The sequence below is a fragment of the Heptranchias perlo genome, chromosome 24, assembly GCF_035084215.1.
Source record: "Heptranchias perlo isolate sHepPer1 chromosome 24, sHepPer1.hap1, whole genome shotgun sequence".
Classification (NCBI taxonomy): Eukaryota; Metazoa; Chordata; class Chondrichthyes; order Hexanchiformes; family Hexanchidae; genus Heptranchias; species Heptranchias perlo.
The window spans coordinates 26,452,324-26,476,715 of NC_090348.1; the positions used below are offsets into that span (position 1 = coordinate 26,452,324).

Sequence of the window (24,392 nt, forward strand, 5' to 3'; positions counted from 1 at the left end):
CTAATAGGTTTATTTAAATTGTAAATCCCAATGACATCACTAGTGGAGGTGATTTGAAGGAGTTACTGGCTCAACGAGGTGAATGAACCAATATGCAATTATTAAAGGAGAAATTATAACCGCAGGATGGGTACTTTACGTTCAAGGCACTTTCCTTTTATTTATTCCATGATGTTATTTTGTAACAATCTCTTTCTTTGCAAAGAAACCCTTAGCTGACATTCATCGATGCAAAATCATAGTTACTGCAGTTGCGATTTCCCAACATGCAAGACCGATGAGCAATGCTCCACATTCACAAAATCAGTCCTATCTTGTCAAACTGGCAGAGTCAGCTGAACCTGCGGATGTAGTCCAGCAATTAGTGAGCTATAGAAAATATGTAAATGGTGGTAGATAAAATGGTAAATGAAATAATAGAGAAGTCTCAAGTACTTAACAGAGGAAGAAAAATAGCTGATAAATACCCCACGAACGGTGGTGAAAAAGTTGAGGGCGCAATAACACAAATCTAAGATATTACTAGACTTGGCGATCAATACGTCCATTCACTGCTTATTGAATAGAATAAAATGTTGAACTGTATATGCAAAACATGAGAATACAAGTCAATGGAAGTTATGCTTAAACAGTATGGTACTGTAGTCAGATCACACTGAGCACTGTGACATAAGGTTCACAGAGATACAAGGGAAATAAATATTCCAGCCAGGGAGATGGTGCCGAGGAATTAATTGACTGGTCCCTAGCATCAGAGGCCTGAATTTTAAGGAAATACTGTAGAAACGTGAACTTTTTCATCCTTGAAAGATGGTGACCGTATACTGATGTAAACAGTATAGAAAAGGTAAACCTGGAACACGATAAACTAAATCATGAGACATGTTTAGGACTGATATCAGGAAATTCTTCACACAATGAGTCATACCACTTAGAATGGACTTCCAGGTAGACCAGTGGAGGTAAGAACTCTGGAATCATTCAACAAATGGATGTTTCGGAGGGGGGGAGGAGAAGGAGGAAAAAAATTGTGGATTCATTCTGGATGGATCGACTTAATAACCTTCCTTATTTATCATCTCGTGACTTTAGTATTTCATTCTCCCTTACTACCTCCTACTGCTAAGTTCAATAACTCCACCCCTCCACTTATGTAACTGGTACTGGTTGCTTAAACAAACACGCAAATTCAAAAACAGAATGGAAAATGGGCAAGAAAAAGAAACCAAAATTATTTAAGGCGTTAGTTTTCGAAAGAGAAAATGATAGTAACGCTCCCTATTTATGAGAAGCCACTTTACAACAGAAATCTATTACAAAAGGGAGCAATCTCAATATTGCAACGTTGCAATTCTTAACATTGCAACCGTATTTATAACTTTAATGCGATCCATTTACCACAATTTACTCACATTCTCGTGTTTCATGTGCTTCAGTAGGCGAAGTTCCCGGTATGCTCGTTTAGCAAATAGCTCAGACTGAAACGGTCGGTACAATTTCTTGATTGCTACTTTAGTGCCAGTTCGCTTATCAATGGCTGAGCTGGTGGGAAAAATCACAATAGGCAAGAGTAAGTTTGGTGCATAGATATTTTCACGAGCAGCACTTTAGAAAGAAAAGGTAAGTTTCCAGCTTCCTGAAAACCCGGAAGAGTTGTGGCCCGCTCGGCGACTCTCATAGTTCAGAGATTGCATATATAAGAAAGTATTAATCATCAACATCTTAACGTGTTGTAGAAGACCTTTTTTTTTTAAAGCAAATGAACTGAGAAAACAGGTCTGCCAATAACAGTTCTAAACTTGTCCAATCTCTATACAAGATTACCGTGAAACGAAACTCGTTTAAAAAATAAATAAATCCCACTTACCAAACAGTTCCATAGGCTCCTGAGCCTACAGCAGTGAGCTCTGTGTATCTCTCCAACACTTCCCATGCCGTTTTATTAATCTCCTGGTGGTAGAAACCCTTTCTTGCTGTCATGGTAGGATCTATCAAACTTTGGGACTCACTCAGATACTTAAAGAGTTGTCCAAAAGACCAAAAAAAAAACGCGTGGGGAGTTTCTTGTACTGTTTCAAAACGGTAAGTTCCAAAGCGACGAATTCGCCTCCGCCATCCACTTCAAGGCTCCGCTGAACGTATTGAATTCGTTGCCTTCATTGACTATGAATGAGTGCAACTCGACCGAGGATATCCTGGGGCTGCCTCCCCTTTGTTCTGTGGAGCGCTCGCTCTCTCTCTCGCACTCACACTGTACCATTCAATCGTTTCCTTCAAGAAAATCTTTGAACTTTTAAATCACGTGGCTGACCAATATTTGCATTGAGGTGTTTCGGTAGATTTGAGTAAACATTCTGCTTCCAGCAGCTGGATTGCAGGCTACCCTCTAATGGAAATAACCCATCATTACAAGGCAGCTAAAACGTTGTGTTGAATTTAGTGTCGACGTCAACATTTGATGGTCCCATAGCGTCAATTATTTTATATATAGTTTTGCTGTTAATGACATAAGCGCCACATAAAACCAGAGTGCCAATAGAACAAGTCACAAAATGTATTAGAGGTGCCTGTTAATACATAAACCTTTTCATTTGGGATATTTCGCAAGATACCTTTTGCCGGAATCCTGTTGTTGTTTTCAACTTTCCTAACTAATAGGCACACTTTTTAACAAACTTACTCATTATTCCTGTCCACTGGTTCCTTAAATACGCTCCCCCTTTGTCCGCGCTTTCAGCCCAACCGCCCTCCAGCTCTGTTTTCCCACTCGTGATTGACAGCCCCTTTCCTCCACTGAGTAAAACACCTTGAGACATCTTTCTGTATGTGCCTTTTTCTAAGGACTGATAAGGAGCCACTGGGTTTCTCCAGTGTCACGAACTGAAAACCATTATTTTTAAATGGGCCCCCTTTTTTTAAGGGCACAACTAATAAAGGACTTAACCATAAAAAAGGAACAAAAAGAAACTTATAAAACTAAATGATAACATGACAACAACTTGCATTTATATAGCGCCTTTAACATAGTAAAACATCCCAAAGTGTTTCACAGGAGCGTTATCAAACAAAATTTGACACCGAGCCACATAAGGATGTATTAGGACAGAAGAACATAAGAAATAGGAGCAGGAGTAGACCATTCGGCCCCTCGAGCCTGCTCCGCCATTCAATGAGATCACGGCTGATCTTTGACCTCAACTCCACTTTCCTGCCCGATCCCCATATCCCTTGATTCTCCTAGAGTACAAAAATCTATCTATCTCAGCCTTGAATTTAGTCAACGACTCAGCATCCACAGCCCTCTGGGGTAGAGAATTCCAAAGCTTCACAACCCTCTGAGTGAAGAAATTCCTCCTCCTCTCAGTCCTAAATGGCCGACCCCTTATCCCACGACTATGTCCCCTAGTTCTAAACTCTCCAGCCAGGGGAAACAACCTCTCAGCATCTACCCTATCAAGCCCCCTCAGTATCTTATGTTTCAATGAGATCACTTCTCATCTAAACTCCAGAGAGTATAGGCCCATTCTACTTAATCTCGCCTCATAGGACAACCCAGGAATCAATCTAGTGAACCTTGGTGACATGTGACTAAAAGCTTGATCAAAGAGGTAGGTTTTAAGGAGAATCTTAAAGGAAGAGAGAAAGGCGGAGAGGTTTAGGGAGAGAATTCCAGAGCTTAGGCAGCTGGAGGCACGGCCGCGAATGGTGAAGCGATGAAAATTGGGGATGCACAAGAGGCCAGAATTGGAGGAGCGCAGAGATCTCGGAGGGCTGTCGGGCTGGAGGAGTTTACAGAGGGCATGGCCATGGAGGGATTTGAAAACAACGATGAGAATTTTAAAATCGAAGCATTCCCGGACCGGGAGCCAATGTAGGCCAGCGAGTAAAGAGGTGATGGATGAAAGGGACTTAGTGTGTGTTAGGATATGGGCAGCAGAATTTTGGATGAGCTCAAGTTTATGGAAGGTGCAAGGTGGGAGGCCGGCCAAGATAGCAATATAGGAACACTATAGAAATGTAAATTGTTGTTCTGAAAAAAAAATAAAGCCAGTGTTGGATTTTTGCACAGTGAAAATTTTTAATTTTCAGAGACAATTTCTGTTTGTTTCTTGCACAGAATGATAGTAATTGGACATCCCAGTTTCCATTATTCTCAAAAATAGCTGCTTTTTATTAAAGAGTGTCATGTTTTGGCAGCACTGTGCTCTGTTCCAGGCACATGCTGCATGGTTATGTGAACTCCCAGGCATCTCTCTAAGGAGTTCACCTGCAGCTGTGCCCCACTGACTTCTGAGTCACAGGTGGGACTGACCCTCGGGCCTATTTTAATTGGATCAATAGGGGTGGCACTGAGTTGCCCCAGTGACACCTAACATGAGTCAGCACCATAAGTGTGCCTTTAAGGGCACCACTAATATAATGAACAAACATTTTTTTTATTATTCATTCATGGGATGTGGGCGTCGCTGGTGAGGCCAGCATTTATTGCCCATCCCTAATAATGTGGTCCAATCAAACTAAAAGATACTAAAATAAGCAACAAAGTCCCAACAAAACCAAAAAGGGAACCTTACCAGCTAAATCATAACGTTATTACCACTGTCTCTATTTCCTGCAGTGCCCACCATGGATGGCCTCAAACATACAGGTTGATGCTAGCCCCTGGGACTGGTGATAATCACAGCTACCTTCCAAATGGGATTTGGAGCTGAGCACACTTTCTATGGTGTTCTCTGCAATAATTAAATGCAATTAAAACACACACACTTCAGCAAAGCAGCATTCTCAAAAGGTGTAGCGGACTGCACTTGGTGGAAAAAGAAAGCTGCTATAATGTCAATGTAAAAAAAAAAGTGGCATTCGTTTTCCTCCTCCCTAAAATTTTGGGGCTTTATATTTTTTAATTGGAACGCATTTTTCCACGGATTCCCTTGTAACCCAGTAAAGACGGAGAGACACAATGGCGTAGCAGCCTCCAAAATTCCATGTAAAAATGTTCTATGTAAATCATCAGGTTCTCACCCTAACTGTACAGAACATCAGGGATTCGACAGGAAAAATACACTCCGTGAAAATTGTGAATTGAAATATACAATGATTGCATTTCCCAGTGATCAACTGTTGATTGTTAGTCAATGAACTTGTGTTTGTCTCACTATTAGTAATGTTTCAGCATGATTGCCCATCATGTAACACCTGCTAATCTCAAACAAACCTGTCCCAAAACCACCTTCCTGAACTCAACAATACACTTTGTAAAAGTATATAGACATGGGATTAGAAGGCTGTAATCTCATTTCAGGTTTCAGGCGACAGTTGTAAGATAATCGAGCTTTGTTCTTACGTTTATGTTTTTTGAACCCTCTGATAAGATTGCTGCCACCTAATCACTCACAGACACCCATTATTATGGAGAAAAGAACAATCATTTGTACATTAGCTTTAATATCCAAGGTGATATTTAATTTTAGCAACATACCCCTAAAGGTGATCAGACAAGTCCCAGGAGATTACGGTGAATGGAAGACACTTTTCCCCCAGTATCCACCTACCTTCTATATGTAGTTACGTTGGTCATACTAAGGAACTTGTCCAGCTCCCTTTTGAATGTTTGCATTGAATCTGCACCCACTGCACTTGTCGGCAACTTGTTCCACAGGTCGACGCCCCTCTATGAAAAGAATTACCTCCTGACATTTAACCTAGTTCTATGTTTACTTAATTTATACCCATGTCCCCTGGTTCTCCCTAACCTACCTAACTCGAATAGCCTATCCATATGGACCGAATCGCATCCTTTTATTAATTTAAAGACCTCAACCAAATTTCCTCGAAGTCTACACTTCTCTAGAGTAGAAAGCTCCAGCTCTCTAAGCCAATTGTAATGAAAGGACTTTGAACGAGGTATCAATCTAGTTGCCTTCCTCTGAACCTTTTCCAGGGCCACTATACCACCCACCATGTGAGGGGACTTAAACTGGACATACTATTCAAAAGAAACCTAACCATGGCCTTGTACAGAGACATTATAATATATCATGTTTTGTATTTAGATGCCCTGACAATACATCTTAATACTCTTTGCTTTTGCCTTGTGGCATTGGCTGTGTGCCTTCAAAGATTGATACACTGTAATACACAGGTCCTTCTCCCATTCAGCAGCCTTGAGTATGCAACCTTGCATGGTGTACATGTGCTTGGTGTTGCCCCTACCCACATGCATAACATTACTTTTATCTATATTAAATAACAATTGCCAGAAGTGAGCCCATTCCCCATTGCATCTATATCCACCTTTAACCTATTTTTCTCATCTAAGGTCCTTTTACCCACGTATATCTTGCGGACAGTTGCTCTGACGCCTTCACCCAGATCGTTGATAAAGATAGTGAAGAGCAATGGCCCTTATACCAATCCTTGTGCAATTCCAGAGATATCCAGTCCCCACACAGAACCACTGCCATTAATAACAACCTTCTGTATGAGAATGCAACTATTTCCTTATCTAATCCAAAATCTACCTGCTAATCACACAGGAATCAACCTTATTTAGCACCATATAGTATAGCAATTTTATCAAATGCTTTTTGAAAATCAAAATGCACAATGTCGATCAGGCAACCTAGTAATTTCCTCCAAATATTCAGAGGTTGATGAGACAGAACCCTATTTTCCAGACGTTATGTTGAAATTATCTAAAGATGCTTCCTCTGTCAAGATGGTTGTACATATATCTCTAATGATCACTTCCAGCAACTTATCTATAACTGAATTCAAGTTAATGGCTCTGTAATCTACAGTTCTGACTTATAACCTTTTTAAATTTAGGCACTACATGAGCCTCTCTTCAGTCCATAGATAAAAGCCAGAGCCCAGCGAGCTGTAAATATATGAACATAGGGCTTGCAGAACACTGTCCCCATTTTTGTGAATATCGTCAGGGCTAGCAGCCCAAATTGTTTTGAGATTCCTTATTCTAGCCAGAACTATATCTGCATGCACTTTGACACTTTGAACTTTAACATTAACTTTATGATGTATTATTGATAACTCAGCATTGTCCTCTGTCATGAAGACTGATGTAAAGTAGCCATTTAAAATTTCTGCCATATCCTGGGAGGCCATCTGAATAGCCCGATACAGGCTATAATGACTCTTTTACTCCTACCAAAGCTAAAAATGACTATGCTCTTACTAGCACAGTTGTCTAGTATCATCATCTTCAATGTCCTTGTGGCTGCTTTGATAGCAACTTTCATTGCCTTTAGCTGAGATTGATACCTATCCCTATACCATGTGCCTTTATGTTAATTCGAGAGACCTGGGGGATACACATACACAAATCTTTGAAGGTGGCAGGACAAATTGAGAAGGCTGTTAAAGCCCAGGATCCCATTTGCTTTTTTATTAATAGAGGCATAGAGTACAAAAGCAAGGAAGTTATGCTAAACCTATATAAAACACTGGTTAGGCCTCAGCTGGAGTACTGTGTTCAATTCTGGGCACCACACTTTAGGAAGGATGTCAAGACCTTTAGCGAGGGTGCAGAAGAGATTTACTAGAATGGTACCAGGAATAAGGAGCTTGAGTTATGTGGAGAGATTGGAGAAGCTGGGGTTGTTCTCCATAGAACAGAGAAGGTTAAGGGGAGATTTGATGAAGATGCTCAAAATCATGAATGGTTTTGACAGAGTAAATTAGGAGAAACTGTTTCCAGTGGCAGAAAGGTCGGTAACCACAGGACACAGATTTAAGGTGATCGGCAAAAGAGCCAGAGGCGACATGAGGAAACATTTTTTTCACGCAGTGAGTTATGACGATCTGGAATGCATTTCCTGAAAGGGTGGTGGAAGCAGATTCAATAGTAACTTTCAAAAAGAAATTGGATAAATACTTGAAGGGAAAAAATTTATAGGGCTATGGGGAAAGAGCAAGGGAGTGGGACTAATTGGCTAGCTCTTTCAAAGAGCTGGTACTGGCACGATGGGCTGAATGGCCTCCTCCTATGCTGTACCTACTATTATACTATTATTATTATTATTATATGGCTTCCTTCTGCATAAGGATGGTTTTGAAGGCATTCCATTTTTCTTCTGTGTAGGACCACCCAGTCTAACTTGCTCAAGTCATCTGCCATCTTCGTACATCTAGCCTTGTTAAAGTCTGGTAAATTTTCAACGACTGTTTTGGCTGATCAATTTAAATCTAATAATATTATGGCCCCTGTTGCCCAGGTGATTCCCCACAAGGAGGTCTGGTACTGCATCAGGTTCGCTGCTAAAAACTAGGCCCAATATTCATTTACCCCTAGTTTCCTTACTAGTATGTTGTGTGAGGAAACAATTGTTTATTATATCTACAAATCTTTCAGCTCTACTGCCCTCAACACTGGATGAACCACCATTGGCCCATTGAAATCCTGCGCTATTAAAATAATCAATCATACAGACATTGCCTAATTCAGTTGCTTCCACAATCGGTGGACACCGTTGGATACTGTCTGACTCAACAATGAATAGCAGATCCTAACCTAACACTTTACACCTGCACTTCTAATTTGACTGGGCCACTTGTATTAGTAGTATCCTCCTCTCGAGGGGGGCACTTGTAATGGTTTTTGTCTTGGAGGCATTGGCCCCTTAACCTGGAGTCCTACAACAGGCGTAATTAAGCAGTTTTGGGCCAATATCAATTTTGGGCATAACCACCGAAATCCAAAAAACTTCAGCTGTACCTTGTAAAACAAAGTAATCTCTCTCTGGGATTGTTAGGTTCTCTTTTAAGAAATACTGCCACACCTTTTCCTCCTTGTCTTACTGTATCCTTTTGGAATCCCTTATAACATTTTAATGGGAGGAGGAGGCCCTATGAATAACCCCATCCTCAATGATGGCAGAGCCCAGCACGTGAATGCAAAAGACAAAGTTGAAGTGTTTGCAACCACCTTCAGCCAGAAGTGCCGAGTGGATGATCCATCTTGGCCTCCTCCTGAGATCCCCACCATCACAGAAGCCAATCTTCAGCCAATTTGATTCCATCCATGTGATATCAAGAAATGGCTGAGTGCACTAGACACTGCAAAGGCTATGGGCCCCAACAACATCCCGGCTGTAGTGCTGAAGACTTGTGCTCCAGAATGAGCCGTGCCTTTAGCCAAGCTGTTCCAAAACAACTACAACACTGGCATCTAACCGACAAAGTGGAAAATTGCCCAGGTATGTCCTGTCCACAAAAAGCAGGACAAATCCAATCCAGCCACTTACTGCCCCATCAGTCTACTCTTAATCAGCAGAAAAGTGATGGTAGGTGTCATCAACAGCACTATTAAACGACACTTACTTACCAATAACCTGCTCGTCGATGCTCAGTTTGGGTTCCGCCAGGACCACTCGGCTCCAGACCTCATTACAGCCTTGGTCCAAACAGGGACAAAAGAGCTGAATTCCAGAGGTGAGGTGAGAGTGACTCCCCTTGACATCAAGGCAGCATTTGACCGAGTGTGGCACCAAGGACCCCTAGTAAAATTGAAGTCAATGGGAATCGGGGAAAACTCTCCAGTGGCTGGAGTCATATCTAGCACAAAGGAAGATGGTAGTGGTTGTTGAAGGCCAATCATCTCTGCAGGAGTTCCTCAGGGCAGTGTCCTAGCCCCAAACATCTTCAGCTGCTTCATCAATGACCTTCCCTCCATCATAAGGTCAGAAATGGGGATGTTTGCTGATGATTGCACAGTGTTCAGGTCCATTTGCAACCCCTCAGATAATGAAGCAATCCGTGCCTGCTTCCTGCAAGACCTGGACAACATCCAGGCTTGTGCTAATAAGTAGCAAGTAACATTCACACTAGACAAGTGCCAGGCAATGACCATCTCCAACAAGAGTGTAACCACCTCCCCTTGACATTCAATGGCATTACTATCGCCAAATCCCCCACCATCTACATCCTGGGGGTCACCATTGACCAGAAACTAAGCTGGACCAGCCACATTAATACTGTGGCTACAAGATCAGGTCAGAGGCTGGATATTCTGTGGTGAGTGACTCACCTCCTGACTCCCCAAAGCCTTTCCACCATCTGCAAGGCACAAGTCAGGAGTGTGATGCAATACTCTTCACTTGCCTGGATGAGTGCGACAACACTCAAGAAGCTCGACTCCATCCAGGACAAAGCTGCCCGCTTGATTGGCACCCCATCCACTACCTTAAACATTCACTCCCTCCACCACTGGTGCACCGTGGCTACAGTGTGTACCATCTACAAGATGCACTGCAGCAACTTGCCAAGGCTTCTTCGACAGCACCTCCCATATCTGTGACCTCTACCATCTAGAAGAACAAGGGCAGCAGGCACATGGGAACAACACCACCTGCATGTTTCCCTCCAAGTCACACACCAACCCGACTGGGAAATATATCGCCGTTCCTTCATCATCGCTGGGTCAAAATCCTGGAACGCCCTATCTTACAGCACTGTGGGAGAACCTTCATCACACAGACTGCAGCGATTCAAGAAGGCGGCTCATCACCACCTTCTCAAGGGCAATTAGGGATGGGTAATAAATGCTGGCCTTGCCAGCGACGCCCACATCCCATGAACGAATTTTTAAAAAAGTTGATTTCTGACTGCATTCTTTCCATGTCTCAAATATATATGATGTAATATTTTCAAGATATAAAAGGAACATGTTGATTTTTTTTTGCCATAAAGGTCTCTAATGTCGTCTTTTTCTTCATACTTACCAGTCTTTCAAGTACTTTTCATAAGTATTTTGGAGGATGATGGCTGTTTATCTCCTGGATCTATCAAACAAAATTTCCAGAATGTGGATGTTGTGCTTTTTTATCCTATAGACCCTGCTGAGATTGATTTATAAATGTGGAAGATGTCTCGACAGTTCCAGCAGAATACTTTCTTCCTATAATTATTTTTGTTTATTTATATATAAACTTATAAATACATTTATAAATCAATCTCAGCAGGGTCTATAGGATAAAAAAGCACAACATCCACATTCTGGATTTATAATTTAAAATTTTATGTCTGCACATACTTCCAGTCTACAAAACCTTCCTTTCTGCAGTCACATTTTTGTGTTAACTTTTTCCATTATAAAATCCTATGTTCAAATGGAGAGAACAGCGCAGGGGAGTCAGAGGGCTGCATTAGAGCCTCTGCCCTGGGACTTTATATAATGTAAAAATGATAAGAGTGGAATAAACACCCACCACTATAACTGCTAATACATACTGTATATGTGTACTAATTAAAGCATAGGTCAGGAAATTGTAAAATGAAAATGAAATGCACTGTAAAAGGATATTGTATTAGGAGAAAGTTTTAAAAAAAAAGTTCTTAGCAATTATCTTAATTTTTTTGTTCTCTGACAGGTGAATTTTGAGCGAGGATACCTGTATTTGAAAATAAATGTATATTTACCAGAGGCCTGTTACAGTGTCAGATCAATGAAGATTTATAAATTACTTGAGTTTTATTTCATGAATCTTTAATTCAGATGTCTATTGGGACTGCCGTTCCTTCATTACAATATTTTTCTTCATGTCACATGGCTTTTAATGCATTTTCACACAGTTTTTCTTCTCACCCTAACGGGCTTGGGTCTGTTCTGTGGTGGTACGTTGGCTTTTGGGTATTGACACGCCAAAGGGAAAGATTTCCTCCCTGTTATGCATAACAAAATAATCAATCTGTCTATAAAGAATGAATTTGCAATTTTTTTACACACAGTATGCAGAGGAAACATTTCTCCCTAGTTATTTTATGAGCTATATTATACAGTAAAGTTTTCCTAGCAACAATCTCTTATAAATCAAAGTCCAAATATAATAGAAAGTTCTTGTTTGCACAGGAGTCCCATGATGAATGTTGATTGTTTCAGGTCCCTGCTGCTGCGATAACAAAGCTTCTTAACAGAAATTAAATATTACAATGTGCTGTTATTTTGCAAATAAGGTATTAACAGTGGGATTAGAGTTGATAGCCCCAGTTGAAGAGCTGGCCACTAGCACAGACCCGATAGGCTCCTTCTGTGCTATAATTTGGTTGATTCCACAAATCTTCACAAAAGTGACAATGGGCCAGATTTTGCTGTCAAAATAACGGTGAGGCTAATGGCGCTCACCGTTATTTAAGCATAAACGGTACAGCAACTTCAGGGCGAGGAGCAGATGTGCCGTTAAATGCCAATATCCAAAAGTTGCTGTTTGAGTTGCACCGTTCCGCCGTTAGCTTTGTGAAAACGAAGTTTCGCTGTCTGCCTCACCATTGACATGCATTGGATGTCATGAATTTGTGCGGTAGATACAAACTAAATCTGCCGCAGATATTTAAGAGCTGGTAATTACAAACATAAGTACCTTTAACTACATGGTAAGTGTTAATAACTGCCAATCAACCCCCTCACACTGAAAATGAACTTTAACAAGTGTGGAGTCTCATTCCTTCAGGTTTTGAATTTTTCAAGGAGATTTTAAAAATGTCAAATTTATTTTCTTTCTTTTCCAGTCTCTCTCTTCCTCAATCCAATCTTTCTTTCCCTCTCATTATTTCTCTTTCTGTACCTGATTTGACATTGAATTCACCCTCCTTCTCAGTCCTTCCTGTTTTTATTTCCCAATCATTAAATCTCATTAAGGAGATACTCTGTTGGTTGCCCTGTTCACTCAAGTCCCAGTCGCCCTGTTTCCCTCACTATGCCGTTATCAGCTCACACTTTCAGCAAGTTTGAGCAAAGATTTTTTGAACTGAAGGGTGTAGGGGCAAATCTAACTAATGGCAGATGCTGTTAGATGCCCTGCTACAGCAAATTCTAGCCCATTATAATAAGTTCCTAGTATTTTGACTATCCAAAAATGTTTGTTGTAAAAATCAGTGCAGACTAAAATGTGCTTTGCTACCACTAACAAATATAAAAGCAGCAAAGTTCTTATATGAAACAACCTTTATATTTTTAAAATTAATGTGTAACAGAGATGAAGACAAAATGAATAGTTTTATTCCGAGCTTTTTTCTAACTTGTGCTTTGTTCATAATCCTAAATGCATTTTCCATAACCAGTGAGAATGATCACAAATCCCACATAAAATAAATCATACAGTTACTAATTTACATCTTGAAATAATTTGTGATCTCAAAAGGAAATGTTTTCTATGATTCAGCTTCATTCAGCTAACTTCAGCAATCATGACATCCGTAATCACACATTTCAGGTATTGATATAGACATAAAAAGCCATTGATAAATTTAGCATGAATGCCACACAGCATTTGGTTTATTAATTGTTTACAGAAGACAGTCATGCAAAAAAAAAACATAGCTCAACCAAATAAAATTAAAAACAAACATTCAGTGCTTTTTTGGTATGATAAGTCAGCTGGAGATCCAAGATATAGGTCCTGTTGTGTGATGAACTGGAGTGAAGGTGGAACTATATCAAAAACGTAGTCCTGTGGCAAGTTATGTACCAGCAGGCAGCTGAAATATTTTTTTTATCTCCCACTACAGATGTGATAGTGAGGCTGCTCTTAGGGTTCCATCTCCATGTTATCCATTGTACATTGTGGCAACTCAAAGCTGTTTACCTCCTCAAACGTAAGCTCTGTGAACATAAAAATGGATTCTATGTTCTATTATTCACCATAATAATACTTGCATTTATGTAGCATCTTCCATGTCAGAAAGTCTCAAAGTGCTTTGCACAGTGAATCACTTTTTGAAATACAGTGACTGTTATGCAGGAATTTTAAAAAAATTGGACTTTACGTGAGAACAAAAAAAGTACATCTATCAACTGGTTGTTAAATTGTTGCTTATGTTTATGGATTCTGGCATGTTCCTGGGACCATAGTAAAATGGGGCTACAGTGAATGTTTCTAAACATTTAATAAAAGCTGAGGTCCCGCAGCCTTATACTAGAGATAATGATATTACTGAGGACTTAATATTGATTTGAATTTAGAAAGGAACTTGGATTAGAAGGATCCATTTTCAAAGCTGATGACTGTATTCCTGTTGGCTCCAAACATTTATTCCAGGGGCAGTTCTCTGAGCTGGCTAGGATAACAAACTGATGCCATCCCCTCTAAGTGCTCTTACTTTCCAGCTTGCACACATGCAATGTTTTTTTTAATGCAACTTACCTTGGCTGCTGTGAGTTGACTGGCTGAAGAATTTTGTTGTTTTTTAAAAATAACCCTGGCTAGTCTGCCATGTCTGTAATACAAACCATGTCATCTTTCTCTGAACCTTACTTGTTACACTTATGCAACATTCCATCTTTTCCACTACAGTGGGTAATGTGTTAGGATGGTGTATCTGTTTTTTTCCTAGTGTTCCCTTTTGTTCTCTTGGTATCTTTTTCTGGACACCTCACCATCAGTGGGTGCGGTGATGAGCAGAATAGCATATTGAAGGCATGGAAAATTATTTTCCTTTCTGATCCTTTCCACCCAAGGTGACCTCCCAAACATAACTACGATGTGGAGATGTCGGTGATGGACTGGGGTGGACAAATGTAAGGAGTCGCACAATACCAGGTTATAGTCCAACAGCTTTATTTGAAATCACAAGCTTTCGGAGCTCCGAAAGCTTGTGATTTCAAATAAAGCTGTTGGACTATAACCTGGTGTTGTGCGACTCCTAAACATAACTACAGCAGGGATGACAGCATTTCTTGCAGAGACACAAAACCTAAATAACAGATTTAAAGGCACTTGGACCTAAAATTATCCTTGGAGAATGTGGGCTCTAAGGACAACATGGTGGTAGATCTAGGTGATGGAATGGATGTTAATACATTTGTACTCGAGCATCATCAAAGAATAGTTGCTGTTGCAAAAATGCTAAAATATATTAAACATTGAAACAATGTATTTATTTCTGAATGCTTTAAACCAAAGTGCCCACCAATATAAATGCTGGTAATCTCTACAGTCAAAGTTCCAGTTGCAAAGATGGCCCCTGCCAGCCCACCTTCTCCAGTGCTCCTGCATGGTTCTGTCTCCCAGCTCTGTCAGGATTAATGTTTAGTATTTCCCCCCCCCTCTCTTTATCAAGGCAATGACATCAGCAGCCTTGAAGCACTTTGCATTAATGATCATTCTTCATCTGTGAGCCTGGGCAGTGATTGTCAAATGGCAATTCAACCACAGAGGGCATCACTGCTGAGTGTCCACATATGTGCACTATTCAACAGCATCCATGAACAACAGAGTGGGACCTTCTGGACTGTATGGATCAACCTGGACTGTATGGATCAACACTACATTGGCTTATGCGTGTACCCACTTACATCGGGAGAGATTTTTGCTTGTTCTTTCAATAAATAAAAAAATATTGGGCACCACCCAAATTTTTAGGCTGTCCAACACTTGTACATATTTTTGTTGAATTATTCCATGTAATTTATAATTTACATAGATATACCTACCTTTCCACTCCTCTATAGTCCGTTCCTTATTCTCTATTGACTCATCATATGGTTCTGCTTCTGGTTCATCATCAGGGTCATGATACTGAGCAAAGTAAGGGTGAGTCAGAGCATCTGTTGCAGTTATCCTCTTATCAGTGTCAAGTATAAGCATCTTCTGAAGCAGATCTACAGCTATGATTGGAAGGGACCAAGATAAACTATATAAAAGATTTACATACAGCGTCTAGATTAAATTTACCTCTCATCATTTACAAATTGTAAAGTGGCTATTAAGTGCAAATAAATTAATCTAGTATCCATTGTCTTGATTTTTTTTTGGAGGAGGGGGGATTGGCGCAATTGAATGCTGGTCAGTATGTGAGATTCCCCACACAGTGAGCTTCTGATTCAATCATATCAGGCCAAGCACTTCCAGAGGAAAAAAAAGCTCAGGACAGATAATTTCTCTATTTTACTCCTTCAGTGTTAACCAGTGGCAACACCAGCAAGAAATTCAACTTATCCGATGATGACTGTTACCACCAGGCAAACCCTTTGAAACACTTGTCGTGCACCTCAACATCCAGGACCATTCAGCCCATAGTTCTGTTCTTGTGCTCAATTAAATCATTCACACATTACTGTTTGGTTCAGAAAGCTTGTTCTTCATAATTTTCTCAGTGTAAATTTAAGCACCAGATTAACAGTACTAGGGGTTAGTCAATGTGCTCATTTTGCAAACAAAAAATGGGGCAAAAATGACCAATTGTACAGGACTATGCCCTCAGCCCCAAGGACATCGGAGAAACATCTAATGCCAGAATGGTTTCAGATGATTTTCAGGCGTCTGGGCAGCTACCAAAAGCAGGCTATGGTTTATTTGCATTTGATAATGAGGGGCGTATGCCTGTTTTAGGACCTCTCGGGAAATTGGGCTGCCCTGAGTGGAGCAGGCATCGGAGCTGTTCCTCTCAGGTTTTCCAGATGTGGATGCGGCCTACCAAGAGGCCTGCACTAAAAAGGTAAGTTTAAATTTAAAAAAAATCCTTTTCCTCCTGGCTCCACAGAACTCCTGCCGGCCACTGCGATTGGCCACCTCCCACTGTCCATCGCCCTCCTCCGGCACAAAACAGGCACAGATGAATTTCTACTCATTAGTCTCATCTGCACAAATGCTGACCCTTCACGGTTCATCCTGATACTACATTTACCTTGCAGCAATGTCACCAGCAGCCATAACCTTGGCAGCAGTGCTACTGCTTCTGGCAGTGAGGAGGTAGAGTTTCTCCATGCCAGCAGAGGGAGTAAAGCCAGTACAGTAACATAAACAATGCCTGTTAATGGATAGGGCAGACAGCTGCCAGTGTTTGTGTTACCACTGCTGCTGGAGGTAGCATGCATCCTGCAGTGTAAATGAAGCAGATTGCACAGTATCGAGACCTAGACAAAGAGAAATGTTTCTACTTGAAGAGGTTCTATATGATATAAACTTTGCTAATGCTGTGAGTTTAATACTACCATACAGTAGATTAAAGGTGGCCATATGAATCTGAATGCTATGCCACACAATTGAGCTTTGCAAAAGATCAGCATTTAAAAATTTTTTTTTTATTGACAGCATATTAAACTAGATTTTAAAATAAAATTAGACTGAATCCTGAACATATCTTTCCGAATTAAAGGGTAGTACAGCATTCTTTGTGCAGGCTTTCTTAACTGTATATCCTGTTAAGTATTTATGGAATTATGTATTAAGCATATATCATTCAGTAATTAATGACTGTCTGTATTTGATCATTTTTTTTGAAGGTTATTTTTCAACTGAGAAATCTGGATGAAGGGCCAAAGCCAGTAGTGCAGGATAAACTACAATGACAGAGTACATTAGTATTCACTCATGTAATGGCATTTTGTATTTGACAGGAAAGAGACATTAAGCCCACAAACCACAACAGTTGTCCACATACATAACACTTACATTCAGTTTAAATGCAAAAGTCTTACCTAAAGGATTGTCACCATTGAATAGCTCTTTCAAGTCTCTTTGAGGCATGTATGGTAAAGATTCAATGTATTTTCTAGCCTGCAAGAAAGATGACAGATTAGAATTCACTAAAATATGTCTACTATTCAATTTAATCCTTTCAGAATAATCCAACTATGAGAAATCCCCTATAAAAGACTGTTTCAAACATTTCATCGCATTTGCAGCAGTAGCAATGGAAATATTTCAGTGCTATATTGTATAAAGTACAATGATTCCACAACAATGTGAGTTCTTGGTGGTGGTGTTGTTTGTAATAAAAGTCTATTATCACTTTTAACCATTTGGAGAATCTGCACTGTGTAATGGTTATAAAAGCAAAACAAATCTTAAAATTCTAAGTAATAAATGAAAACCAAGACTTGGGAGGGGATTTTAACCCAACCCGCCCGGCTGGAACAGGTGGGCATGCAATTAATATCGCCTCCAAAATCTTACTACCCCATTCCTGCTTGATTCCCGTCGACCACTGCGTTAATTATTGAATGGCTACAGCACAGGAGGCCATTTGGCCCATCGAGCCCATGCCAGCTCTTTGTAAGAGCAATCCAGTTAGTCTCATTCCCCCGCTCTATCCCTGTAGCCCTGCAAATTTTTTCCCTTCAAGTACTTATCCAATTCCTTTTTGAAAGCCATGATTGAATCTGCTTCCACCATCCTTTCAGGCAGCGCATTCCAGATCATAACTACTCGCTGTGTTAAAGTTTTTCCTCATGTCGCCTTTGATTCTTTTGCCAATCACCTTAAACCTGTGTCCTCTGGTTCCCGATCCTTCTGCCAATGGGAACAGTTTCTCTTTATTTACTTTATTTAAACCCTTCATGATTTTGAACACTTCTATCTCCTCTTAACCTTCTCTGCTCTAAGGAGAACCCGAGCTTCTCCAATCTATCCATGTAACTGAAGTCCCTCATCCCTGGAACCGTTCTAGTAAATCCTTTCTGCACCCTCTCTAAGGCCTTCACATCCTTCCTAAAGTGTGGTGCCCAGATTTGGACACAATACTCCAGTTATGACCGAACCAGTGTTTTACAAAGGTTCAATATAACTTCCTTGCTTTTGTACTCTGTGCCTCTATTTATAAAGCCCAGGATCCCGTATGCTTTTTTAACTGCTTTCTCAACCTGTCCTGCCACCTTCAGCAATTTGTGCACATATACCCCAAGGTGTCTCTGTTCCTGCACTCACTTTAGAATTGTACCATTTAGTCTATATCGTGCAGTTTTCTTAGGTGCTGCCGAAGCAGACAGGTGCCTCATGAATACATGCAAATCACAATCTCATTATGTCAGTAGGATCATGACACCTTTTTAATATGAGAAATCGAAAGTCCTGCCCAACGCCCAGCCCGCTGAGTAAAACCTCACGGGATTGGTTTCAGAGGACGACTGGAAGTACTATTTAAAGGAAAAGTCAGATGCTGGTACTCAGAACATAGGGATGTGTGCGCAATTGTGCTTTTTGGATTCCCAAGAGATTGCTTGTTTCTGATCTTTTTTCCCTTACTCACCCTGAATAAGCACTCATAGATTATCATGTGTGCCATTCTAGCTTCATTGTTTTGGAGGGAGGAAGAGTTGGAAGAAGAGCAGCAGCAGCAGCCACCAGGAGGAGTTTGCTACTGACTTATCTTCCCGTTTGTGGCACTAAAAGACAGCAATGTCAATAAAATGAATGCAACCTCCCTCTATGTGGTGCATTCCTGCTTTAATTGAGGCTCGCCAGAAATTACACCCAGAAAGTGGTTGGGCTGCCTGTTTCTAATGAGACTGGATGGGAAACCTGCCAATTAAATGTTAACGAGGCCTAGGAGTTTAAAATACCACAGGCCTGAAATTTATGACAACGGGTGCGTTTCACGCTCCCTGCCTGAAACCTGCTCCGGGTTAAAATTCACTCCTTAGTGTTCAAGCTAATCTCCGGGAAAGGGCACAAATGGCTTTGCCAGGCATACTGCTGTGTTCCTAATAAACCATTTACTGAAATGCCAGGTAATAAAGTGCTTACAGCCCACTGGTTGGTACACAAGATGAATGAAAAGTCCTGCAGTGCACAATGTGGACAGCAAAAACCTGATTACAGGTCTAAGGGTGTCACTGTAAACTCAGTTTGGAGGAGGGGGGAAGGCGGGGAGGTGGAAGTAAGGCTGAGATTGAACTCGCTGCATCTGCTGCCGTATCATGCTGGCCAGCTACTTCCAGTTGGGTATGGCTTGGGGACGAGAAAGTTCCTGCCAGCAACGGATGGAAGCTTCATTACAATATAATTCAATTTAGAAAATGCTGAAATTCTATTGCACCTTAATCACGGTATTCTAAAACAGGTGTCAGAGTTGCTAGATTTTGTCCTGACAGCACTGAAGATTTAAAGCTGTATTGTAGCCTTTTTATTGTTTCCCGTTTTCAACCTGCAGTATAAGTATATTGGTTTATTTTACTGTTATAGCATCATCTAGGTAAGATTAATTTTGTGGCAATGATTTTTGGTGCTATTTCAACTGGACAGCATGGTCATCCCAATAGTAATTCCTCCGTATTTGTGCTAGTTGGAGGAAGAAGAGGAGCAAAGAATGATTGTACGGCAGGTGAGGTTGCACCAGAGGTGTACTTACTACACTCACTGTTATCCTTCAACTTGTACCTATTGATGGGTACTTGCACGGGGCTTCAAGCTAGTCAGAAGCCCCGACTATTGCCCATTGCAAACATGACTTTTCATGATTGAATGTGTGTGGATTTGACACCAGATTAATTAAGTAGCGTTTATTATCATTGTCTAATAAAATGTAGGCACCCAAACTGAACGTTTGCATGGGGCCCAAGCAAGGCAGACACCGCACCTGATTGCCATAGTATTAGGACTCTGGGAGACAAACCTTTCATTGTCACAGGCACATGTACTTCTTGTCTCAACTGGCAATGAGGAGGGAAAGGTGGATGAGATTCAGTTTCAATAAGTTTGTATTTGAGCATCGTGTGTTCTTGGTCCATAGAGAATTTAAAAATAAATATATGATTGTAATAGAGTTTTGTGAAGTTTTTCAGTGAAGGCAGAGAAGTTATGAAGTTGGTGGACTGGCACGTGTGTGGCTGTTGTCCTCATCACTTAGAATTATCTCACATGGTCACTGTGGGCCAGGTGAGCTGAGCACAGGTAAAACAAAGAGTCTTTGAGCTCCGAAATAACCAATATATTCTATCTCATGAAATTTATAGGGTAAGGTTCAAGAGATGATCAGAATTCTTTGGGGCACTGCCCAGAAAACTTTCAGAGCCACTGCTTTAAAGGCCAATTTTTTTGAGTTCATGCTTCCGGCAGAAATCCTCGGCCACGCCTTGCATTAATGATAGAAAATCAATGTACATATCGGAAAACCAATCAGCAACCAGAGTCTCCAGCAGCAGCAAGACTCCGGAAAATGGTCCCTTTATATCAAACACTGTGTTTTGTACAGCGTGTAGGCAAATGTAGGTGTTATCTGTGCGGAATTTTGGATAGCCATTAATTTCCACGGAAACCTCTGTGAAACTGCATAAGTGGGATTCCGTGATTCTTCCGTCAAAGTAACACTGGATGATCGGGACAACCCCCACCGAAATTCAACCTCCATATGTTTTTGGTAGGATAATAATGGATTTTAAAGTCGCGTAAGCTGTCGTCACTTTTTTGGGGGCGGGGAGAGGGAGAGATTGATTATGAATGAGCAATACATTTATGCTAATTCATTGCACAGATACATGACAATAGCTGGAGTTCTGCATAAACTGCTTTTGTTTTATTTCCGGAATTGGGTTTTCAGGCTTGCAGAAAGTACTCAGGCGTAGAGGGTGCAAACTTTCAGATATTGGTAAAGCTGCCTTCATTTTCTAGAGGTAATTTCGAAGTGTACTCAGAATCGCGGGCCGCTCCACCTTACAAGGATGGATCAGGGTGTGAACTGCTGAAGTGCCCTTACAGGTACCAGAGCCCACCGCAACCATGCAAATGATCTCATCCCGCAATTTGGGGTGGGGGTCTACATCTACATCCACATCCACAGGCTTCAGCTTCACCAATGAAGTGGGATTCTGGAATTTCAGGACCTTGGGGTTCAAAAATTAATTTATTCCAAGAAGATTCTTGAAACTCAAATTCTAATCTGAATTTGGCCAATCCTAAATTGTCTACGCGCCAACATTTGTCTCTCAACAGCGATTAATCAACTTCAGAATTCATATTGTTTTGCTGCGAAATGAAAGATCCGGTAGCATAAGCTGCAGGCCAATTTTCTTCCTGATGTTTATTGGATGCGGACATCATTGTTTCCACATTAATTATTTATACGGAAGTAAAGTTTAAAACAACATCCACGATGATATTTTAAATGATGTTCAGAATAAACTAAGATTACTAATGTTTGCACAAGCCTTGGGGTTAAAATGTTTACAATAGTTAATACATAAAATCACACAAACATTAAAAAAGCAGGTCAGAAATAAAGTGACCTGTAGAAAGTAAGCATTACAAATTCCCAAATGAGGTCTGTCTGTGGGCCCTACTGGCACCGTACCTCTGTGTAATGAGTGTCTTTCTTTAATCATATCTCTTGTATTTTCCTGAAAAAAGCTTAATTCAATCGCTCTTTCTTGAATTAAGCTGCTTTTCACCAATTTTCTTCTTGGTTTCCTCATTTTCAAGTGTGTCTGTCTACTCTGTTTTTGCTGCTTCACTTTTTTTATGCTTTCCCTCTCACCACTCTCTTTCATTTTCTAATTTGTTCTCTATTTCTCCGTTAATATGCCATTCTTTCTGTTACTGTTCCCTTGCTGCCTTCGCTCTGTCTTTCTCCATCTGCTGCTGTTTGTGTGATCTCTGATTTTTGCAGCGATACTACAAAAGGTAAGAAGAACATCTTTTGGTTTCGTTTCTGGCTCCCTCCCCGTGATCTATAACCTTGGGGTCACCAACACAGGAATCAGCATGTTTGACATTTTTGGGAAGCCCCATAAACAGTTGTTGATGCTCTCAGTGTGACTACTTTCATATTTTATTTTAATTTATATAAATTTAAAACTTTAATCTTTACTATAACAATGCTAAAAATGAGTAAGAATCTCAAATCAATGCTAAAATATTATTTTGCATTATTTACACTGAAGTTTTCAAGCCAATTCTTTACTTAACATGTAAGTTATCTCAAACTAATATACAGGTGAAAGAAGAGACACTGTGGGTAATCCTTTTTTGGGTTAATATCTCCAGCTCATTTTAAGAAATGTTGAAATTTGGGAAAGTACAGCTAGCAGTAAGGGAGTGCAGAATATGATATAAAATAAAGTAGTGGCAAACTAAATAGATCCACAATTTTGTGAACTCTGGTTAATTCAATTTCCATGGTCACCGTTTATATAACATTTTAAAACAAATCCAAATTTCTCTTATTTTACTTTCAGGTTACTTTATGCCTGGATTCTCCTCTGGCTGGTTGGGCAGTGCAGCTCAGACCATGGCTGTGTTCAATGGTGCAATGTGATTAACCAGCTAGCATGGGGTGGAACTCAAAAAAAAAAGTTGAGTCCTATAATGTCAAGTTCTCCCTCCCCCTAAATAGAATGGGGTCGGGTCCTCTTTAGCAATAGGTATAAAAGCTTGGCGAGGGTGTGTGGAATCCCTTATTGCAAAATCGCATGCTGGTTGCACACTATGTATTTGAGGCATAAGGACCAGGAAGACCCCAAAATATTGTTTCCAGTAATTGAGGGGTCTAGAAGGAGGAGACATAGATAGAAGATCAAATGTAAAAGATTAAGGACAGATTTTTTTTAAAAAGAGGGTTGTGAGTGAGTGGAATGCACTACTGTGTATACTCTACGAAAAATGTGAGTGAGAAAAGATTACAGATTGACCTTGCTGACTTGAAACAAATGCTGAAGAGAAAGGAAATCTCTAAAATTAAGTGGGTGGATTCAAGCCATCAACTGTCAGATTGTTTTATTAAAAGAAGTACATGTACGAAGAAATTATTAGGGGTCCTGGAGAAGGGTCGCCTCACAATGTAATGTTTTGAATAGTATAAGTTGTACAGAGTATGGAAGTATTTTTTGTGTCCAAAAAAAAATCGTAGTTTCCAACCTCCACATTTAAGCAACCATCCTCTGCTACCATGTCATAAATTGGATAACCAGGTGGTGAAGGATGGAATACTAGAGCCTGGTCTTCAGTTACTTCCAAGCCTTTATTCACAGAGATCCATATTACAAGCTTCACACCCTAGATAAGCTCTCATATAGATACCAGAGAGGCCCCAATTGATATGCACCATCTGAATGCAATTTAATACTAATTGATATAAATCATACAATTAACATATGTAAGCGATTAAAGCAGAGAGCACGTGAACATTTAAGAATAGGTTAGATAGGTGATTAAAGGAAATGGGGATAAAGGGATATGGGAATAGGGTGCGCATATGCGATTAGGATGATTGTTGTGTAGAGGATAAACACCAACATGGACTGCTGGGGCCAAATGGCCTGTTATAATTTCAATGTATTTAAAAGCATTGATGAATTTAAGGGGAAGCGAGATAAGCATATGAGGGAGAAATGAATAGAAGGATATGCTGATAGGGTTAGATGAAGTAGGGAGGGAGGAGGCTTGTTTCGAGCATAAACACTGGCATAGGCCTGTTTCTGTATTGTACATTCGATGTAATGTAATTCGATATGTAATTCTGTGTAACATCGATTTACCAATCTGTGATGAATTAGCTGATTTCAGCCAGGGCAGCAGTACAATTGGCCACAGCAACCCCGGATTAGAGAAGGAATAACAGTCTCGGTTCCTGTGGCTGATTGCTGCTGAGCAAATCCATACTGGAAATGTTTATGCTAACTGAGCACGGGATTGGGCTTGGTTATAATACCTCCTGTGATTGAACAG

At 40.4% G+C, this 24,392-nt stretch overlaps 2 protein-coding genes across 4 annotated transcripts in view; both read right to left on the reverse strand.

Moving 5' to 3' along the window:
• LOC137341633 (mitogen-activated protein kinase 12-like) overlaps positions 1–2,385 on the reverse strand; it is a 69,067-nt gene extending 66,682 nt beyond the window's left edge. Inside the window, exons 1-2 of the mRNA XM_068004933.1 lie at positions 1,868–2,385; positions 1,413–1,542 (exon numbers count right to left, since the gene is read on the reverse strand). Coding sequence (XP_067861034.1) covers positions 1,413–1,542; positions 1,868–1,980 — 243 coding nt within the window. The 5' untranslated portion in view covers positions 1,981–2,385. The remainder of the gene's footprint in view (positions 1–1,412; positions 1,543–1,867) is intronic.
• Positions 2,386–13,255: 10,870 nt separating this feature from the next.
• Positions 13,256–24,392, reverse strand: part of mapk11 (mitogen-activated protein kinase 11) — a 38,437-nt gene continuing 27,300 nt past the window's right edge. For 2 of the 3 annotated variants that reach the window (XM_068004936.1, XM_068004935.1), the window contains exons 10-12: positions 17,432–17,510; positions 15,446–15,619; positions 13,256–13,615 (exon numbers count right to left, since the gene is read on the reverse strand). In XM_068004936.1, the coding sequence (XP_067861037.1) occupies positions 13,542–13,615; positions 15,446–15,619; positions 17,432–17,510 (327 nt within the window). In that variant the 3' untranslated portion in view covers positions 13,256–13,541. The remainder of the gene's footprint in view (positions 13,616–15,445; positions 15,620–17,431; positions 17,511–24,392) is intronic. The other variant, XR_010967074.1, reaches the window with a different exon arrangement.